This window comes from Vicia villosa, linkage group LG4, assembly GCF_029867415.1.
Source record: "Vicia villosa cultivar HV-30 ecotype Madison, WI linkage group LG4, Vvil1.0, whole genome shotgun sequence".
NCBI classification, from domain to species: domain Eukaryota; kingdom Viridiplantae; phylum Streptophyta; class Magnoliopsida; order Fabales; family Fabaceae; genus Vicia; species Vicia villosa.
Genome location: NC_081183.1, coordinates 35,628,715 through 35,650,931, shown reverse-complemented (window position 1 = coordinate 35,650,931; position 22,217 = coordinate 35,628,715). Strand labels below are relative to the sequence as shown.

Here is a 22,217-nt window from a genome sequence, read left to right as displayed (position 1 = left end):
GACACCCGATAGAACCATGTGACGTACCCCTCCACACTGTGCCAGTCCTGGGTGACCCGCATGCGACGGTACTCCTCCGGTACCACATGATGCTCCCAATCGCCAAACATGGCAGTGAGCTGCACTCTGGTCACTGTATCGGGAGCAGCCTCAAAGGGTGACCTGGGTATCATCTGCACAAATCCGAACTGCCGCATGCACCGCTCAGGGAGATATCGAACCATGATGGTAGTCTCGCATGCCAACCAGCCAGAATATAGAGATATGCCGTCAAAGGGGACAATCTGAGGGTAGTCGCTGAATGGCCTCCAGGTGACGTCGTCGTGCATCGTGCGATCCAAGTACCCACGGTATGGTCCCACCGCATTGTTCCCCCTCTAGAGAACGTATCTGGCGGCCCTGGGCATGGCGTCAACGTACGCAGGATCGATGTGGAAGTCGTGGATGCGGGAGAAGTGGGAGATGATCCAGCTCTGAAACATAAATAAATATGAAACATAAGTAAATACGAAACATAAATAAATATGGAACAATTAAAATGAAACGTACCGTGAGTAGTGTGCAGGATCCGGTCAACTGCCTCGTCCTCCAGTTGGAGGCCTCATTCAGCTTCTGGTATAGGTATGCCAGAGTAGCTGCCCCCAGTTCCACTGGTGAACGGTGGTCAAGTCCATGAAGTAGCGGAGGTAGGTCATGTCGACGTACCTCGCACTCTTGTCGACAAAGATCGCAGCGCCTACCACATGCATGTACCAGCACCGGAGAGCACAGCCACGGTGATACTGTGTAAATAGCTCGTCACCCGCCTCCTCAGCCTCGGCCGCCGCGTCCAGGTGGTGCTCGAAATAGCAGCTCAGTGTGGTGAACTGGATATGAGGCCCAGATGTCGTGATACACTCGTAGTCAGCAGCTTCGGGCTCCATGCCCAAATAGAGCGTCATCCACTGACTGGCTTAGACCCTCTGGTTCCGGGAGTGGGCCAACAGCGGACCCCTGATCGGCAGGTGGAGAAGACACTGCACGTCATGCAAGGTGATCGTCATCTCCCTAACCGGCAAGTGGAAAGAAGACGTCTCCTTGTGCCAGCGCTCCACAAAGGCCCCCTGCATGCCGTGGCTGATGGTGGAATACCCCGTCATGCAGAGCCCACTAAGCCCTGAAGCTCTCACCGAGTCGTTAAACCACTCAGCAGCCGGTTTAAACAGACTGAAAATTTTCCGAGCGTGGTTCACCATTTTCAACGGCTCTCTCTCCTGTGACAAAAAAACAAATAAAAAAGTATGTTACATAAACCGGTTAAATAGACGGTTAAATAGACGGTTAATAAAATATTGAATAAACGTCTAAATTATAAATGGTTAAATAATGTAGTCGGGAAAATTATAAAAAATACCTCTCCCTCCCAGATCCGCCGAGCGACGTGGTCGCGGTAGGATATCAGCACGGAAGTGTCAATGGGCCCTCCCGGGTAGTTGTCCTCCTACTCATCCTCCTCCCCGGGTGGAGGGTCAACATCCGGTACCCCCTCCGCCTCGTGGTATGGCACAGCCACCTCCTCCTCCTACTCCTCTCGCTGGCGGGAAGAAGATACTCGAGCCAGCCTACTCCTAGATCCAGATGAGGAGGTACCCTCGCCCATCTCCACGGGAACTCGCACACGTCGTCCCCGGCCCTGCCCCTGTCCCTGTGTCGACGCCAGCTGCGCCGCCGCCCGCTCGCGTCTAGCCGACGCAGTTTGGGTCTCTCTAACCTGTCTGATGCGTGCTGGTTGGTTGCCTGACCTGCTCCTGTAAACAGTTGAAATCGATTAATATGCGAGACAACAGAAAAAACTAAAAAAAATTGCACTTCTGATACAATTCGGAAGTTCATTTCCGAAACTGGGAATGGAGGTGTTTTCGGAAATGAACTTCCGAAACACCCCTGCGCAGAAGTTCTCTGCAACCTCCAATGGCAGACCCCAAAATCCTAAATCAAACGTATGTCTACACATTCTAAACATCCTAAATATCAGTACAAACCTAACCTAATACATTTTTTGCTATTTGTAAACACCCTAATATAAATTTTAATCATAGATCTTAAAATCAAAATGCTTACCGATTGAATAGATTGGAGGACTTTTGAATGTAGTAGAGAAAGTAGACGGAGCCTTTGATGTAGCTTGGAAGTGGTTTGTAGAAAAATCTCTTTGGGGTTGAGTTTGGAAGAAGATTAGGGTAAATGAATTGGGGGAGGGGGGCTGTTTTGCTTAATCTGCAAAACGCGCAGTATTTCGGAAATGAACTTCCGAAATGCTGTTTTCGGAAATGAACTTCCGAAATAAGACAATTTTTTCAAAAAAAAAAAGGCGCTTTCGGAGATGCATCTCCGAAAACACCTTTTTCTTGCATTTCGGAAATGCATTTCCGAAGTCAGGGGTAGTTTGGGGTTTTCACCAGAGGTGGGTTAGAAGGTTGGGAGGTAGCCAAAGAAATTTTCATACTTTATTTCTTTAACGTTAAGGCGTACATTTTATTTTTTATTTAGTTTTAAAAAAAAATAAAAGGGATATCACTACGGTTGTTTTGTGCAACCGTTGTGACACACACACACACACACACACACACACACACACATATATATATATATATATATATATATATATATATATATATATATATATATATATATATATATATATATATATATATATATATATATAAGTGAATACATAGAAATCTATCACAATGGTTGGTAATGAAAACCGTTGTGAAAAAATTTTAACTATATCTTGATAGTATCCATGTATCCTTCGCTTCAAAACTCTAGCACTCTGTAATACGGTGAACTGACTTTTTATCGAAATATCGCGGTTAAGCAAGAGTCGCCACCGACTTTTATTTTATCCAAATATCAGAAAGGCTAAAAGAACAGGAAAAACCTTTTAAATAAAAACTGAGTTCGGGGGGTAGTTATGCAAAGGGAAGGTGTAAGGCACCCTTTGCATCCATGGTTTTCCATGGGCTCTTAATTGCTTTGCTCTTTAGTTTTGAAGCCAAAAGTCCAGAAATGTAGAAGAAGAGAAATAAGGACTTTAGCTCGTAAATGAGCGTAGCCTTTTTGAAGGTTTATGAAAAAGTGTAAGAAAAAGATTTAAGCCAGAGCAAGGCAATTAAGGGCAAATTACCTGGTTAGATGAAAAATGTTCTTTTTAGCCTTTCAGTGCTACCCCTACCATAAGAGGGTAGGGAAGTCCTTTGATTTGGAGGTTGAAGGATCGTCGAATCATCGTTCGCCAAAGACTGTCCCTAGCCATAGAGAGGCAGGTAGTCTAAGGGAAGGATCAGAATAGCCTTTCGTTTAGGCAACCAGAGGATACCTCAGCCTTTCGTAGGCAACTTCCGAGGGTCGAGGTCATATTGGTGTATCGAAGGCAGCATCATTAGGGTCTTATGACCTTTGCATAATCGAGGAAACATGGCTGAGGTATCCTCGTATTTGAGGGACACGACTATTCTGCAAAAAACACAAGGCAACAGGCAACAGGCAACAGAGAGATTACCCAAAAAGTGTGCATGGGTGCAACAATCACGTGATTGGATTCAGATATTTATCTTATAATTAGTTATTCTAGGTTAATTACAAGCTTGCACTCCCTAGAATTACTTACCACAACAATTACTATTAACAATTAAAGCAATAATGGGGAAAGGGAAAATGAACCCAGCGGGGGAAAGGGAAAATGAAACCAGCGGGATAAATAGAGCAATAAGTCTGAACAAGTAATAATTAAGATCAGGGTTTAGGGTTACCGACTATTCGAAGCTTCGGCAATTGGCAAACCCTGAAAAGGTGGGAAAAATAGCAAGCAAAAGTAGGGTGAGTGCATTATCAGTCCAAATGTCAATTCGGGTTAACCCTAATTTAATAAATAAAATCAAATCAAATAAACAAATAATTAAAATAGAAAAGAACACTTAGCTTTTGATTTGATCTGATATGGTTGGCAGTCGGAGGAAGCCTCGGGGTTAACCCTGAAAAATGGCAAAGCAAAGGCAGATAGAAAGAGGAAAGTGAATGTCGGCAAGACTTTATTTAAAGGAAAACCCTAATTAAAAGGAAACAAAATAGACTTTAAAATAATAATTAAATTTAATACTTAGCTTCGGATCTTGACCAGGCGCATAGTCGGAAAGCATTTGAAAAGTCAACACTAAAAAAAAGGCATAGAAAAAGAAATATTTTCAGTGTATGGAATGATCGTCGTAAACCCTGATTAGGGTACGAATTGAATAAAATAACGTAAACGATTTAATTAATTATTGGTCTCACAACCTAATTAATTAAATCGAGAACGAGAAAATAAAATCGGACATAAAGGTATTTTTTATGAATTTTTTAGAGTTAAAATGAAATATATATGAATTTTTGAAAATATATAAGTAAATAAATATAATTTAAATAAATTAAATAAATAATATATAAGTAAAATAATTTAGATAAAAAAGGTAATTATAAATAAATAAATAAATAAATAAATAAGAATAATAGAAAATAATATATATAAATAATAATTCGAATAATATATATATGAAATAAATAAAATAAAATAAATATTAAAATAGAAACAAAGAAAATAATTATTAGTTATAAAAAAAGATTTTAGAAAATAAAGAAAACAATGAACAAATATATATATATATATATATATATATATATATATATATATATATATATATATATATATATATATATATATATATATATATATATGGGTTAATAGTCATTTGTCCCCCTGCAATAGTAGCGATATATTAGCATATATATATATATATATATATATATATATATATATATATATGCTAATATATAAATAAAATAGAGTTTATGTAATTAAAAATAAATTTTTTTTGGAAAACTTAGCTTATGATCGTGTGTGGCGCGCGCTGAAGGAATATGATACACCTGCGTTGCCTGGAGCGTTGGATGGAACTTAAATAGATCCAGTGGCTGATGATGCGAGGGTACACGCTAACGCGTGTTTCATGTTGCACACGATTCCCCTGCAAATGAAAATCCAAACGCGCGCGAAATCGTTTGAGGACCAATCAGGAGACGACACCTCATCATCTTCTTCCTCTCGCCAATACTTCTAACAGTGTTCTTTGCCACAAAGCGCTGTAATATGTGTTCTTCCTCCCTGCAAATAACGAATAGGGGCAAACCGCAACAAAAATATTTCGCACCAGGTCCATTAAACTCGTATGGACCTTGCGAATTCAGCCATGGTCTCAATTGGACCTGATTTTATCTGTAGCCAAAACCCCTAAATTGAAAGCTTCGAACCCTTGCTATGGAACTTGGCTCAAACGTGCCCAGAAACTCAATTAAATCTCCAGAAACATTGATATGAACATGAGAAACAAGAATACACATATGAATTTGATCCAAGATGCATGAATGAATGGATTCGAATCAGAATAGGAATCGACCAAAATTGACTTACAGTGCTTGATTCTTGATGCTTTAAGGCTTAAGGATGATTGAGACACACTCAGAGATGTCTTAGGAACAAGTATTGATCGATTGTAACACCTGAATTGGCTTAGAACTCCAAATTGAATCTTGAATTTTCTTCTCCTTTTGAACTCGGGTTTGAGGTCTTTGGATGCAGAATTCTCTAACCCTTGTGCTATGGACTTGATCAGTATATATAGAGGGATGATTAGGGTTGATAATTGTGGAGAAAATCTTTGTGAATCAATCTTTGAAAATTTGATTTGGAGCTTGATTGAAATATTTCTAATTATGGCCAAACTCAATCTTTTTTCACCACTTAACCCTTGCACGAATTTTGTAGTGATTATTGAACATTTGTGTGATTGATGATGATTGGAAATAAGAACAAATCATATCTTTTATATTTTATTCAAAATTTTTTGACTTAAATCCATGATTTTAATAAATAAAAATTTGAATAAAATCAAAAATTCATTATTTTTTCGTGGCTTTAAGATTAGAGCTTCTAGATAACTTATTTTGCAAGATTGGATCTTAAACTCATGGGCCTCTTTACAAAAATATCCAAATTCTTTCACATTTTTCCCTCCAAAATAGCCCAACCTTGACAAGGTCTATCTCTCTCAATTTTTGAGGTATGGGAGTGTTCTAGGACTTTTTAGAAACCTTAAAGAGTCCTCTAACCAATGTCTTTGATCTCATGTCAAAATAATTTTCTATGCTCCTTGTGTATCCTTTTGAAAAAAGTGCCTTTTTGTTGACTTTTGGAAAGGACCTATAATGTTTTGGTCCCTACCTCTCAAGTGAAGCATTTTTGGACTTGGCATGTGAGACAAAGTTGTAGAGAATCAAATTTCCTTCAAAATAAGCTTTGGATGGAAAATTTCTGATGTTCCACGTGAGAGTTATGGCTGGTTAAAGTTCAGTTGACTTTCTCCTATACAAACCCTAATTTAGAAACTTTTTGATTTGTTGATTTTTGATCTTTCCTTGATGAACCATGATCAATTCTTGATCAAATGGTGAATGATACTTCAATATGAGGATCTTGACAAAAAATCAGGAGTTTTGGCTTTTCTTTGACCACAGTTGACTTTTAGGTCAACCTAGTCGACTGTTGACTTTCTGAACAATTGAGTGACCAATTCTTTGAGCCGAGACTTGATACTTGTCATGGAGGTAATGTGAGATATATTGGGCCATATGGGATGCCTTGGAGCCATTGATTCATTGATTTTCCTTTGAACAACCCAATCCCTAGTTTATGAGCCTTGTATAGGAGAATGTGTCTAGGAGCTTTATGTATTGATTTGAATTTGTATAAGAGAAATAGTATGGGCAAATTTTGGGGTATGACAGCTGCCCCTGTTCAATTTTCTTAAACCTGAAGATGTAGAGTGGTTTGCATGCCAATCGGAATCTGAAGGTGGAAGATGATTGAACTCTAGAATACCGAGAAATTTGTCTTCGTGGTGGATGGGCTTGAAGATGCCATCGAGCTTGATAGAATTGAGAACCAGAATACATCATATGTTAGATCATTTTTGGAGAATAGATTGAGTTATGTGTTTGACTTAATTTAGTTCGCATCAGCGGATGATGTCTGGAAAACCATATGTTAGGTCGGAGGATATGTCGTACGTTAGATCAAATTCGATTGCATCCTTAGATGTCTGGAAAACCGTGTGTTAGGTCAAAGAATAAGTCGTGTGTTAGACTAATCTCAATTGCATCCTCAGATGTCTAGAAAACCGTGCGTCAGGTCGAAGGATAAGTCATGCGTTAGACTACTCCCAATTGCATCCTCAGATGTCTTGAAAACCGTGCGTTAGGTTGAAGAATGAGTCGTGCGTTAGACTAATTTCAACTGCATCCTCAGATGTCTGGAAAACCGTGCGTTAGGTTGAAGAATAAGTCGTGATTTAGACTAATCTTGATTGCATCCTCAGATGTCTGGAAAACCGTGCGTTAGGTTGATGGATAAGTCGTGCGTTAGACTAATCTGATTTGCATCCGTAGATGTCTGGACTGCCATGCGTTAGGCGTTGCTTTGAATAGGATTCGAATCTTTGTAATGTACCTGTCAAATATTGTCAGTATCTATGCAATGTTATGATGTATGAGCTACGTGTCTCTCAAAATAAATGAGGAACATGCACGTGATTATGTATGCGATGTATGATTATGTTCATGATTTATGATGTATGACTATGATTGTGCTTCTTTGATTATCTTGATTGAGAGGATAGATCTTTCTGTTGTTGATCTTATCTTGGAAGCGCTCGATTGGGGATTTATGATTTCTGCTTGGGGATGAATAGCGTCTTGACGTACCCAGACTGGGGATAAGGGATATTGATAAACTCTGTTGGGGAACTATGTCTTTTGTTGAGAGTATTTGAAGATATCTTCTTAATGAGTACTATGTGGGTATTCCTTCAGATTGTTGACCTTGAAGGAGGGCTTCTGGATTACTTTAGACATTGTCTCTTCGCCTTTCCTATCTAGTGAACTAATAGATATTTTTACGAAAGAAAAGATAAATGATAATCATGTTCATATGCATATGTTCATTCAAAATTATCATTGGACGTTTGCGTATTCGAAAAAGAGAAAAATGAAAACTCGAAAGAGAGAAAATAACTTGTATTAAGAAAGCCATGAGTAGGCCAAAATAAAGAACATATTGTGTGTTTTTGAAAAAGGCACAGAATAAAACAAAACAAAAGAAAAATAGCTATGTGGAAACAATCCTATTGTGTTTCAATTCTGCTATTGCTATTATGTCTTCGAGCATCTCATCCCTTGCTTATTGGAGAAAGATGATTGAATCGATCTGAGCCCTTCGAACTTGATGTTGTAGATATATATGATTGATGAGTGACTTAAACGAGACATAGTCGTACGCTTTATCCCTAACTTTTGCCTAGGCCGCCCTTTCAGGTTTTCAGCCTACCAGGATACCCTTTTTTGCCCGGTTTTCAACTTGACGGGTGTACAATTTTTATATATCCCTAACTTTTGCCCAAACCCTTTTGGTTTGCCGGGATGCCCTTACTTTTTCCTAGGTACGTCAACCTAGCGGGTCGTATTTACGCGTAGTATTTTTTGACTATGTCTGCGTTCACAGGCTGTGGAAAGTCTTCTCCGTCCATAGTAGTGACTATCATTGCTCCTCCAGAGAAAATTTTCTTGATTACAAATAGTCCCTCATAGGTGGGAGTCCACTTGCCCCTAGGATCACCTTGTGGTAGAATAATCCTCTTTATGACCAAGTCCCCAGTCTGATAAACTTGATGTTTGACTCTTTTGTTGAATGCCTTGATCATACGCTTCTGATACAATTATCCATGACAAACAGCCGCAAGCCTCTTTTCGTCAATCAGATTTATCTGGTCTAGTCGAGTCTGAATCCATTCGTTGTTTCAGCCCATACAACGACTTAACTAGCTTACACACTTTGTGCTCATTACCAGGCATTACAAATCCTTCAGGTTGCTTCATATACACTTCTTCTTCCAAATCACCATTCAGAAATGATGTTTTGGCATCCATTTGATGAATCACTAGATTATGAATAGCCACCAAGGCAATCAACAATCTAATAGTAGTGATACGGGAAACTAGAGCATAGGTATCGAAATAATCAATCCCTTCTTTTTGTCTAAAGCCTTGGATAACTAATCTAGCTTTAAACTTGTCAATTGTACCATCGACTTTCATCTTCCTTTTGAAGATCCATTTGCAACCCAATGGTTTGCAGCCTGGTGGTAAATCAGATAATACCCAAGTATTATTTTCCATGATAGAACCAATCTCTTCATCAATTGCTTCTTTCCAAAAGACAGAATCTCGAGATTTCACAGCTTCATCATACGTTCTTGGATCCTCCTCTATACTATAGCAATAATAGTATTGAGTCTCAATCTGATCCTTTGATCCCTGAACTAAATATAGTTGAAAATCAGATCCATAAGATCTAGATTTCCTAGCTCTTTTGCTTCTACGGGGTTCAAGTGTCTCACTTGGTACATCATTTGAATGATCATCCCTTAGAGATTCCTCTGAATTAGGTATAAATATCTTTGGTCTAGGTATAGAAGAGAAACAATTCTCATCAAATATGACATCTCTTGATTCTATAATCGTGTTAATAGAAATCGAGTCATTAGGTTCTATAGCATAAAACCTATAAGCCTTGGAGTGTTCAGCATATCCAATAAAGATGCAACCTACACCCTTTTCGCCCAAAGTTTTCCTTTTTGGGTCCGGGAGTCTAACCACGGCCCTACAACCCCAAACACGTAGAAATGTTAAGTTGGGTCTTTTCTTATACCAAAGTTCATATGGGGTAGTCTTGTTCCTTTTATTAGGAACCCTATTTAACAAATAGCAAGCCGTTAACATAGCTTCTCCCCAAAACCCTTCACTCAGACCAGAGTAAGATAACATGGCATTTACCATTTCTTTAAGAACTCTATTTTTCCTTTCAGCCACACCATTTTGTTGAGGTGTATAAGGTGTCGTAGTTTCATGAATGATTCCTACGGATTGGAAAAATACAGGATCATAATATTCACCATCTCTATCAGTACGTAATGTTTTAATCAGCACATTCCGTTGCACTTCAACTTCAGTTTTATAAATTTTGAATTTATCTAAGGCTTCGTCCTTAGCGTGCAACAAATAAACATAGCAGAATCTAGATGCATCATCAATAAAAGTGACAAAATATTTTGTATTCCCTAATGATGGAGTAGCATGCAAATCACATAAATCACTATGTACTAACTCAAGAATGATAGATTTCCTTGTTATACTTTTAAAAGGTTGTCTAGTGATCTTTGTTAACATGCAAGTGTTACACTTTTCGTTATTTTCATCAAAAACAGGGATTAAATCGTTTTTAGACATTTCATGCATTCTTTTATAATATACGTGTCCTAGACGAGCATGCCATAACGAAAAATTGATAATATTCGAAGAAGACATAAATATAGAACCATAATCTTTAGGAACTCCATTCAAATTCATCATAAACATTCCATTATTATAATAACCAAATCCTACAAACACACCAGACTTCAATAAAACATATTTATCGGATTCACACACTTGCTTGTATCCAAGCTTATTCAATATAGGACCAGAAATTAAATTCTTACATAACTTAGGAACATACAATATATTAAACAAAGTAATAGTCTTTCCAGAACTGAATTCTAGCACCACGTTTCCGTTGCCTTCAACGGGAGCGAAGTGATCATCTCCCATGTATAGAACAGGACCATCTTCCAGTGAAACAAATGTCTTGAACCAGAAACGATCCTTGCAAACATGTGTTGTGGCGCCAGAATCAATCCACCACGCGATAGCATCATCCTGCACATAAAATGCCTCAGAAGTTAGTGAAACCGAATGTTTAATCAAACTATTCAAATCACAAATTGATTTCTGACCTTGGTTTTCGGATTGGTCCTTAGACCCTTTTCCTGATCCACTTGCGTTCGTGTTGTCGTGCTTTTTGCCGAAACAACAACCCTTCTTGAAGTGGCATGTTCTGCCACACTTCCAGCATTCTAGTTTCGGTTTCTTGTTAACACCGAAATTTCCCTTTTTGTTATTGAAAGCACGTTTCTTTCCTTTGTTTTTGTTGTTATCATTCTTACCACCCTCTTCGATCATATTAACCGAGGGTCCAACAATTTCTTTGCCTTTTCCTTTGTTATCCTCATGCGCTCGTAGAGATTCCTCTATGCGCAAGTGACTTCCAAGTTGGATCAAAGACAGTTCGTCTTTTCCATGTTTCAGATTGTGTTTGAAATCCTTCCATGGAGGAGGCAACTTGTCTATGATGCTTGATATAGATATTGTTTCATCCATCTTCAATCCATGCAGTGTGAACTGTCCAAGGATTCAGAGGAGTTCATTGAATTGTTCCATGACAGACCTCGATTCAACCATTTTGTAATAGTTGAAGTCGGTCACCAGAAACTTTTTACTGGATGAATCCTCTGCCATGTACTTGGCTTCGAGACAATCCCACAATTCCTTTGCAGATTCCACGTTTTGGTAAATATCAAATAAGGGATCAAACATACCGTTAAGAATGTGCCCTCTGCATATGTAGTCGTCGTTCTCCCACTTTGATCGGCGTCTCAGATTTTCAACCGTGTCATCCTTCTCAAGTTCTGGAATTGGTGTAGACAGGACGTGCACCACCTTCAACGTTGTCAACATGAAATGCATCTTCTTCTGCCAACGCCTGAAGTCTTGTCCTTGAAACTTGTCCAATTTTCCGAAACTTTTAGTCATCTCCTTCACGGTGCTTCCTCCTCCAGCCATGATTTTCAGAAAATGATACTTTGTTCGTTTGTTAGATATAGGTAAGATAATCCTGGATATCTTCAAGAATCGTGTTCGTTCACTTTCCGAACAAAGTATTTCGACCCTATTCTTGTCTGGGTTCACGAAATCTTTGCGGGGATAATTCTCGAAGAACAATCTGTTTCTGACAATGGAGAACAGATGAGAATGTAGAGGAAGTATGTTTTTTTTTCGTATTCGAAACCGAGGCCAAATGACTCCTTATATAGGAGATCAACAATAGAAACCGAAATGACACACCTGTTCGGTAAAAACAGTTATGTTGGTTGGGAAACGACGCACCTGTTCGGTAAAACGGTTATGTCGGTTGGGAAAGGGTGCAACTATTCAAACGAAAATTTCGTTCGGGGCGCTGCCCCACACCCCGCCAGGGGCTCCGCCCTTTGGAACCCCGTTTCTATTATTCGTATTCAATTGCACGTTTGGCTCTACGAGCATGCACTCCGCACTACCCTAACTCGTTTAAAGCTTAACGCATAATTGCATCAGCCTACAGTAAATCACATTATTACCAAAATACATTGATGATACTAAAATCACCAACAGGGAAAATTGACCAAACAGGTCAATCTATTGCAGACCAATAATTTGACAGTATCTTTTCATCAACTTGTAATTAAAATCTTTTGGGAAGTGATTGATGGAGGGAGTCTCAAGCAAGGGATTGAGTAGGGCAATAGTGAAAGTCCTGGGAAACTCTTCCGGGAAAAGAATGATGTTTGGATTTCGTGAAGATTTGATGAGGTGCATATTCATGAAGAATGGATTGGAGATGAGGGAATTCCACGACTTGCTCAAGCACTTAAGCCGCATAAGTGATTTCGGTTTGAGCAAAGACAATACTTCAGCAATGAGTTCATCAGGGAGAGTTACTGGCCACGATGCAATGGTTTGACGATGCAGCTTTGCAGGAGAGATAAGCATCATGTGTGACGTGAGAATTGATTGCAAATTTATTTATTTTTAACCCTTTTGTTCAAAGTCCCAAATATGTCATTGTTATTAGCTTTTTTTTTCTCCCAATCGAATGAATTCTATTTTTTACTTTTAGATAATATTTAATTTTTATTTTAATTACATTCAATATAATTTTAAATATATGTTACGTGACGCAGCTAAATAATATTAGAATGCATATAAATTAAACTCTAATATAATCTAGTCGATTAAAAGAAATACCTCAATATTCGAGGATATGGTTAAGATGGGTCCATCATAGTCCGGTGGTTGCGGGAGTCTAGTTCTTAGTCCTAAGCATGAAGTTCCCCAGGCAGAAGACTCATTCGTTAAGCATCCCCAATTACTATAACACAGAACTTATGGAGGCTTGGTCCTGCATCAACCCCGGTCGAGTTCCCTCATAGGCTTTTGGCTTTCTCCGATCCGTGGACAGCTAGTGTGTGTTGGACCTCTATCTCTAAAGTATTGAATATGGTTTATTATAAGCATATTTCCACTTTCTATACCCATACTCTTCAAATTACATCTATCTTACAACTTGAATAACATTTTGAAGTCCCTCAACTTTTGCTTTTCAGATCCCATTTTCTCTCATGCCACTTGAATGTTATCATCATTTTTGTTGCTCGTATGATTGAATCTTTCTCCAAACATTATCACCGAAAGTGAGAACTCTAACCTCAATGAGATGGAATGCCACCAGCTTATATTTGTCCGTTAAATTATCATAACCGAATGAGAACTTAAAGCACGAATCTAGATCCCAGCAGGAAAAATGGTGAAAAGAGGCTAGTTTTGGAGACAACCACCTGGTGGCTGGATTCCAGTAGATAGAATTCAGCTGCTGGGTTCCATAAATATAATTCAGTCTTGTAATAAGAACGAATCAAACATATTAATCCATTGCAGGAACCAATAATTTGAGAGTTACTTTGCGTCAACTTGTATACAGAATCATGATTGATGATATTGATCGAGGGATTCTCGAGCAAACTGCGTATGAGGAAGGGGTTGAGTAGGGCAATACTGGATGTACTCGAAAAGGAAAGAATCACGTGTGGGATTTTTGAAGATTTGATGAGGTGCATTTTGATGAAGAATGGATCGGAGTTAAGTGAGTTCCATGACTTGTTCACACACTTGAATCGCAAAAGTAATTTTACTTTAAGTGAGGATAGTACCTCGGCGACAGGTTGGTCCGACAAGGTTATCGGTGACGCACGATGCATCTTGTGTGACATAAACATAAGTTTGAACCTTACGGAAACGACAAGCCAAAGTGTATTGAGAAAACAAACGCATTATAGAGTGGTTTCTTAGGTCAACATTTAAATAAAAAAAAATTAAAAATTCTAAAAACTAGTCTTTGTTGTAAAAACTATGAAATTTTTTTAAAATAAAATAACCAAAAATTAATAATTTGTATATTATGGAAAATTATGTTTACATTTTTTAAAGTACCATAGATTTTTTGGTCAAAAAAAAAAAGTACCATAGATTTTAGATGAGTTTCGATATCTTGAAGCAAAATATATTAACATTTGTTTATTTTAAAAATAATTTTTTATTAAAAATTGACATGGCTCCATGAATGGATGCCCAACTAAATTTGAAGGTTTTGTTCAAGAGTTTCAAGAAGAGAGATATGGTTTTGAAAACCAATAATCTGCCGTGTTATTAAATGAAAACCAATAATCAATAGATATGTAAGATAATATAGTTTTACACCGTCATTCAGTCAAAAATCAATAATCTGTCGTGTTATTAAAAGAATTTTAAATTTTTTTTTTTTGAAATCAAGAAATATATAAATCAAAACAAACCATTCGGAAGTACAACACCAAAGAACCAAAAACAGAAAATTACAAACTGATTAAACTCTAACTTAAGTAAAACAATGGGTTATTGCTAAACTCATAGAAGTTATAATTGGAATGAGTAATTTTCCCGATATAAGACCATCTCCATACTAGCGCCTTACAACTCCACACCACATCCCTCGAATTCCACGAACCGTTATTAAAGACGGTGTCGTTCCTACACCTCCATAGGCTCCATAAAATAGCTAACCAAACGGTGCCAATTTTTCCTCTTTTAACTTTCCTAGACCGGCAAAAAGAGCTCCAAAAAATAAAGCCTTCCTTAAAGTCTAAAACACCTTTGAAATATAATCCAATCCACTCGGCCATTTCCCTCCAAACAATACCGGCATTCCGGCAAGAAAGGAAAGAGTGAAGGAGAGACCCATTACAATCGGTACAAAAAGCACAAGCTAGGTTCGAAGAATGATGAAGAATACCTTTAGACAAGAGGGAATCCTTAACCGGGACTTTTGTTGATAAAAGAATTTTAAATTATAAGTGTGTTGTGGCGGAATACAATTTTTTTTAAGCAAGAGATATATTGATACGAGAACCCAAGTTTTCCAAGCAATTACAATAAGCGAGCTAAAACTCGAGAAGAAAATTACACGCCAAATACATCTTACGGAAGATGAAGAAGAGGATGTTTACAAAACTCGTAAAAATTACAATTGGGTTGGGTAATTTTCCCGATAAAAGCCCATCTCCAAACCAACGCTTTCACGTCCCAAACTATGTCTGAAATGTTCCACATGTCTTCCCTAAAAATAATTCCATTTCGAACAAACCAAAGAGTCCAAGTGTCTTCCCTAAAAATAATTCCATTTCAAACCAACCAAAGATTCCAAATAACCGCCAACCACACCACTCCCTCCTTTCCCTTTCTAACTTTAACTTTCTTTCCAAAATTGAACCATTTCAAGAAGCTTTCCTTTATGTCCACCGCTCTATAATTATCAAAGCCGATCCAAGCGGCAATATCCTTCCAAACTAAGTCCACATTGTGGCAAGACAGAAGCGAATGAATCGTAGTTTCTTCATTCATGCAACAAATTACAAGAGGAATTGGAATAAAGGAGAATGCTTCTACGAGTTAACGCACCTCTTGTCGGAAGCTTATTAACAAAACACCTCCATCCAAAAACTTTTACCTTCGTCGGGACGTCATTCCTCCAAACAAGAATAAGCGCTTTATCGTGCTTACCCAAGGGACCATACGAGATATGCTCCCCACAGCCATTCTCCTTCGCGCCAGCCTCCCATTAGAGCCACCGAAACATCCTGCAATTGAGATTTGAAGTGTAATTATACATTTAAAGTATTTACTATTAGTTTGTTGAGTTTTGTGTTTGAGCTTTAGTTAGTTTGACGTAATATGAGTTTTGTATATATTATAATTTTGCTTTGTAGTTAGTAACGAGTAGAATCATTTTTGTAACTGTTTTTAATGGAGTAAAAATTAGTTACAATTTTTTTCTCTGTTTTTTCATCTTCGTCTTAGTTATCTTGTTCCACGGTGTTCAACACAAGTGACTCATGACATTCAACACCTCGCTTGGTTTGACAATTAATTTAGCTTTAGAGAAGCAATTAAATATTAAATCTAGAATATTGCCCTCACCTTAAAAAATAATCCTCACTAGACTCAGGAAAAATCTACTCTCATTAAATCTAGAATATTGCCCTCACCTTAAATAATCTCTTGACTAAACTCTTGATGCAGGAATAAGGGTAAAAAAAATTAAGTTGGTTCAGGCACAAAAAGCATAGTAGGATCAGAATGAGGGGAGAGGATATGAGATAAAACACGAAGCCGAAATCACACAAACAAGAACGAAAAAACTCAAGAACAGTGGAAAAACTCCTAAGAACTACGAAACAACAACAATCAATAATACTGATAGAAATCATAATGGAAAACAGCGAAACTCACAATTATAAGCACGGTTCATTTCTGTTTCGGTTCTATGGCCGAATTATACTCATGTCATTCAACATCTCACATGATATAGGCAATTAATTTGGCTTTAGAGAAGCATTTAAAAAATTAACGAAACAGTGATCTAGAAGTGGTTGCATTTAGACAAAATGAAACTTATTTCATCTACGTAGGTTGGATATCTAAATTAACTATGAAAACTAGTAAATGTTAGTGAATCAGCACCCTCATGAGAGACGCTACCTCAAGATAAATAAAAAAGCTACCGATGTGAACAATATTAATTAGCAAAAACGCTTTAATGCACAAATAACTGACTTCTAACCAATCAAGGTGGCAGAATCATCTGGTTTATTCAACATAACAACTGTAACAATGTTTTGAAGCAATCGAAATTAATACAACTTAAAATAAATAATCATTCAGAAATACAATCAAACCAAAGCTATGATAACAAGAACTTAAACATGAAAATCATTGCAGAAACTTACTTTCAATTGACTGAAAGCAAACTTTCAACATAATTGTGGATATTAAACCAACTTATGTGTATTCTATTTGTAACTGTCGTTTGCCTTACTACTCTATTTTCTCTGCTATTATAGAGAATCAATTGTTTAGGATTGCTGGCGAATATCAGCGTATCTCCATTCTCAAACACATGTAGTGGCAACATATCATGAACTTCAAAAATACCACATTGATTACAATAATCAAATTTAAGCAATTTCGTCCAAGATTCCTGGACTCCGAATTCCTTCATCTGCCATATAACAAAATCACACCCCTTAGAATAGTGAGAAAAACAAAGACATTCCATCAACACGCAAACAATTGGTGGAACATCTGGCACTTGATCAAAATCCTGAGGGAACAAAATCTGCGTGTTGGTCTCTGTTCCCAAATCAAATGAGATGATCACAAATTGTTGAACACTAAGATTCCTACTACGATAACAATCCTTAGGGCGGAAACCTTGAAGGGAAAACCAATTAAGGCTATTATTCAAATATACACCATTCAATTGGTAACAAGGGTAAGCTTCCTCGTAGGGATAGGTAGGAAATACTTGAACATTTCTCCAAACATTATCACCAATAGTGAAAACTTGGACCTGCTTGGAACGGAAGGCCACCACCTTATATTTGTCCGTTAAATTATCATAACCGAATGACAACTTAAACAAGCAATTAGAATCATAGTACCAAGAGTCTAGTTTTTGAGACAAACATCTGGTTGCTGGATTCCATAAATAGAGTTCTATCTCACGCTTAGGATATGGGGGAGAAGTGACTAAACAAGTCAATCCATTGCAGGAACCAATAATATGACAACACTTTTCCATCAAGTATACAGAATCTTTCGGGAAGAGATTGATGGAGGGATTGTCGAGCAAACTGCGTAGTATGGAAAGATTCTGTAGGGCAATTTTGGAAGTACTCGAAAAGTATGTCAGGGAATGAAGGATGTGTGGGTTTTGTGATGATTTAATGAAGTGCATTTTGACGAAGAATGGATCGGAGATGAGTGAGTTCCATGACTTGTTCACACATTTGAATCGCAAAAGTGATTTTACTTTAAGCGAGGATAGTACCTCGACGATAAGTTCTGCCGGCAAGGTTGCCGGCGACGATGCAATGGTTGCAGGAGAGATATTCATCGTGTGAACCCTTACGGCGGCAATCCTAGTGGACCGATAACACAACAAAAAAGATGCGATAATGGTTTTTATTAGCATATATTGAGTACTTCCAAATCTTATTCTATAATTTTGATTTAATTTAATAGTCTTAATTGATCAACTTAAATTATTTAAGAGATTGATATTTTCTCTCAATTTATTTCACTTCTTAATCACTTCCTAAAATCGATGACAAAATATTATCCTTTTATTATTATTTATTGATATCAAAAAAATGTTTTTTCTTAAAATTTATTTATAATGTGTAGCACAAACTTTAATTTTGATTAAAATATATTATAGGAGAAAATTTAGCTCCGATTGTTTAGGTGTGGTTTATGATATTTACTGTGAATATAATAAATGTATTTTAATATCATTTAAGGAGTGAAAATAGAAAAAAAATTGTATATGTATATGATGAAATTATACACTTATCTTTTTTGCATTAGAAAAATAGTACAAACCACATATATGAGAAATTGTATCTAAGTATTCTCGTATAATATTATATTGTGTGTCACACTTATCTTTCAACTCTCGGTTCATTAAATTTTGTTGCTACCCATTGTAATGTTGAGGATAATTTACTCGATGTAGTAATTAAATTTTGCCACATATATTAAAATTTTAAAGTTGCAATTAAGTAAATTTGGCTTAATTGCAACTTTAGTTCCCCTATTTTGTCTTTTTCTTGATTTTAATCCTCTATTTTAAAAATCACTATTTTAGTCACTTTTTTAAGTTTTCTGTGCAATTTTCGTCCCCCTATTTTGCCTTTTCCTGCAAAATTAATCCATATTACTGTCTCTTTTTCAATAGAAAACTCAAAAGGGGGACCAAAATCGTGGTTTTAAAAATGGGGGAACTAAAATCGAGAAAAAGACAAAATAGGGGGACCAAAGTTGCAAGTAAGTCAATTTTAAAATTATATATTAATCAAAATTAAATCAAGGAAAGAATATATACACTATTACAAAATGTACAAACAATAACGTCCAAGTCACCACAGTTCTTCCAAACACCATGGCGCTAACATTATATTTCTAAAAATTAAAAATTATTAAAATATAATAACGGTTGTTATGCTCACCGTGGTGATAAAATCAAACTTTCATGGGTTCGAACCTCAGCATCCTAAAATATTTTATTCCTTTAACGTTAAGGCGTACCTTTTCATTTTTTATTTAGTTTTAAAAAATATAAAAGGGATATCACACTACAACACGGAAGGCCTACGAAAGCGCTTATTTTGGGTTTTAAAAGCGCTTTAAAGCGTTGTCAAAGCCAACGCTGGCATAGGTAACAAAAGCGCTTTTAAAAGCGCTCTAGTAGACCCCCCTATAAGAGCGCTTTTACCAGAAGAGCGCTCTGGTAGACCCCCCTATAAGAGCGCTTTTCTGGAAAAAGCGCTCTGGTAGCTAACCCTATAAGAGTGCTTTTTCCAGAAAAGCGCTCTGGTATCCCCCCTATTAGAACGCTTTTTCTGGAAAAAGCGCTCTGATAGCACCCCCTATAAGAGCGCTTTTCCAAAAGTGCTTTCGTAGGTTGCGTTTTTTTTTATGCTTCTTTTTTAATCTTTGGCAGCGCTTTTACTAAAAAGCGCTTTAGTATGTGGACCTTTAAGAGCGCCTTTTAGAAGCGCTGTCGTTGCTAAATGAGGTATTTTAAAGTGCAGCCTGTAATTTAAGCCTCCCAGTTCGACCTGTAATATTTTCGACCTGTAATATGTTTTCAACCTGTAATATTTTCGACCTATAATATATTTCCAACGATATATTTTCAACCATAGGTAGGACAATATATATATACTAATATAATACCATTATAATATCCAAAATTATATATATATATATATATATATATATATATATATATATATATACATCATTACAAACTAAATCAGTAACATCATGATCAAGAATATTATACTTCAAATCGACACAAATCCTACATGAATAGTTGCTGAATATAAAATTGACACAAATCCTCTTTGATTTCTTCCAACTTAAGTCTCGGATAAGAAGTAGCACGGAATTCGTCAAAGTACTACAAAACAAAAACATAATATGAATGATTTAGTTAAATGTAATAAATTATAAGAAATTATCTTAAGTTATAAATTCATACCGTGATTGGAACCTCTAATTGATTCCCCTGAAGGATTTCTTTCATAAACCTCAAAACATAGTATCCGCAATCTGAACTGTTTCGTTGTTGCGGACACTACATAGAAAAACAAATAAGATTTTATAGTTGTCTTGTTTTATCAAGTAGCATAAATATTATAAGCAAAATTGTGAAAAATAATGTACCTGCACTTTGATCCAAGTAATGTTGTTTGATTTAGTCCGGGATACCTGTGCGTCTCGTTGACTTCGGAACACTTGTATTGATCTAACAAAAATATAAAAGCATATGTTTAGATCAATCTCACAAATAATTAAATATATAAATATACACGAATACTTAGAACGATCTCACTTACAAATCAATCATTTCCTTCATAGCCGGATAATTGCTCCACTCACCATCTACCGAATTCAGATAATACACCACTTCTCTTATAGGGTTGATAGCAAGCAACAACCAGTATGCTCTATAAATTAAAACAATAGGTTATATGAAAATTTTGCTACACAAAAGAAACAGAGATTAGATGAACCAAGAATGAGAAACTAACCCTACTGGTCGGGTATTATACGCCCAAAGAATCAGACTTTCTGTATTGCCGGAGGACATGAATCTATCGATTAAGCGTTGTCTAACTGATTCCGGTTCCGAAGCAATTGTCATTCCGCTACAATGGGCGGAAGACACGAAACGGAATCTGTTTGACAATGCAGTCCCGCGCAACACTCTGTCATACAACAACCTTAAATAAAAACATAATAAACATTAGATTATTTTCATTGAAATGTGTAAATAAATTGTGGGACTAATTAAATAATATATTGGATGAGTGAATATTACCGGATGTATGAGTGCATATTACCGACGCCTAGTTGTTCATGCGTAAAAATCTCTTCCAAGTCATCAATTCCAATATTTGACATGAATTCAATACCGAAGACACCTCCATCCATATTGATTTCACGTAAAGCACCATCCTTCAAATCGGACATATCAACAATTATTCCGAGCGTCGTCCGGTGTCGAGGCACAAAAGCACCACCTTTTTTTGCCGCTGGCTTCGGAGGACCATTGGGTGGTACGCTACGAACTGGCTGCGTCACTTGTTGTGACCCCCGAGCAGATGCCTAAAAATCATATAAGTTAGGTAAAATATAAAATCATGCAGTTTTAGATTCAGACTATACATTAACACTTTAAATGTACCTCTTTTAGTGATGCAACAGACTCCTCCTCCTGTAAAATCCTTTTACCCTTAATTGCAGGTTATGTAGGAGCAGTCTAAAATTAAAATGTAAAAAATAATTAATAAACGGTGCAGAATTGACATTCGAAAACTAAATGATTCATAATCGTGTTCAATATACCTCATCACTAATGGTAATGAGCTCCGAGGGCCATGCAACAAATGATCTTATTGCATCTCGCAGCAATGTCGTCTCTGAGACCATGTCAGGTATCGGTAGCACCGCATCATGATCTAATACAATATCCACCGATACTTTCAGGTGTCCATCCGGGAGCGGTCTATGGTGAAGTAAATCTCCCAAAGTGTTGTGCACTTTTCCCTTGCCAACTAGGCGATAATTCGGTGAAGATAAGTATAGTTGGCAAGATGAAATGCCCTAAACCAATAGTAAATATAAAGTCATTATCATTAATAAAATAGAACAATTTGTAAGGAAAAAAATTTATAATTACCTCGGGAAATTTCCTTTGACAGTAGATACTAGCTTTATCACTAGTTTCTTTC

The 22,217-nt window shown here is 36.9% G+C and overlaps 1 protein-coding gene across 1 annotated transcript; it reads right to left on the bottom strand.

Annotated features, from left to right (window-relative positions):
- Positions 1–17,143: 17,143 nt before the first annotated feature.
- On the bottom strand, positions 17,144–18,310 carry LOC131597055 (F-box/kelch-repeat protein At3g23880-like). Its single transcript, XM_058869771.1, has one exon. It carries the CDS (start codon positions 18,308–18,310, stop codon positions 17,144–17,146), a length of 1,167 nt encoding a protein of 388 aa, XP_058725754.1.
- Positions 18,311–22,217: the final 3,907 nt, after the last annotated feature.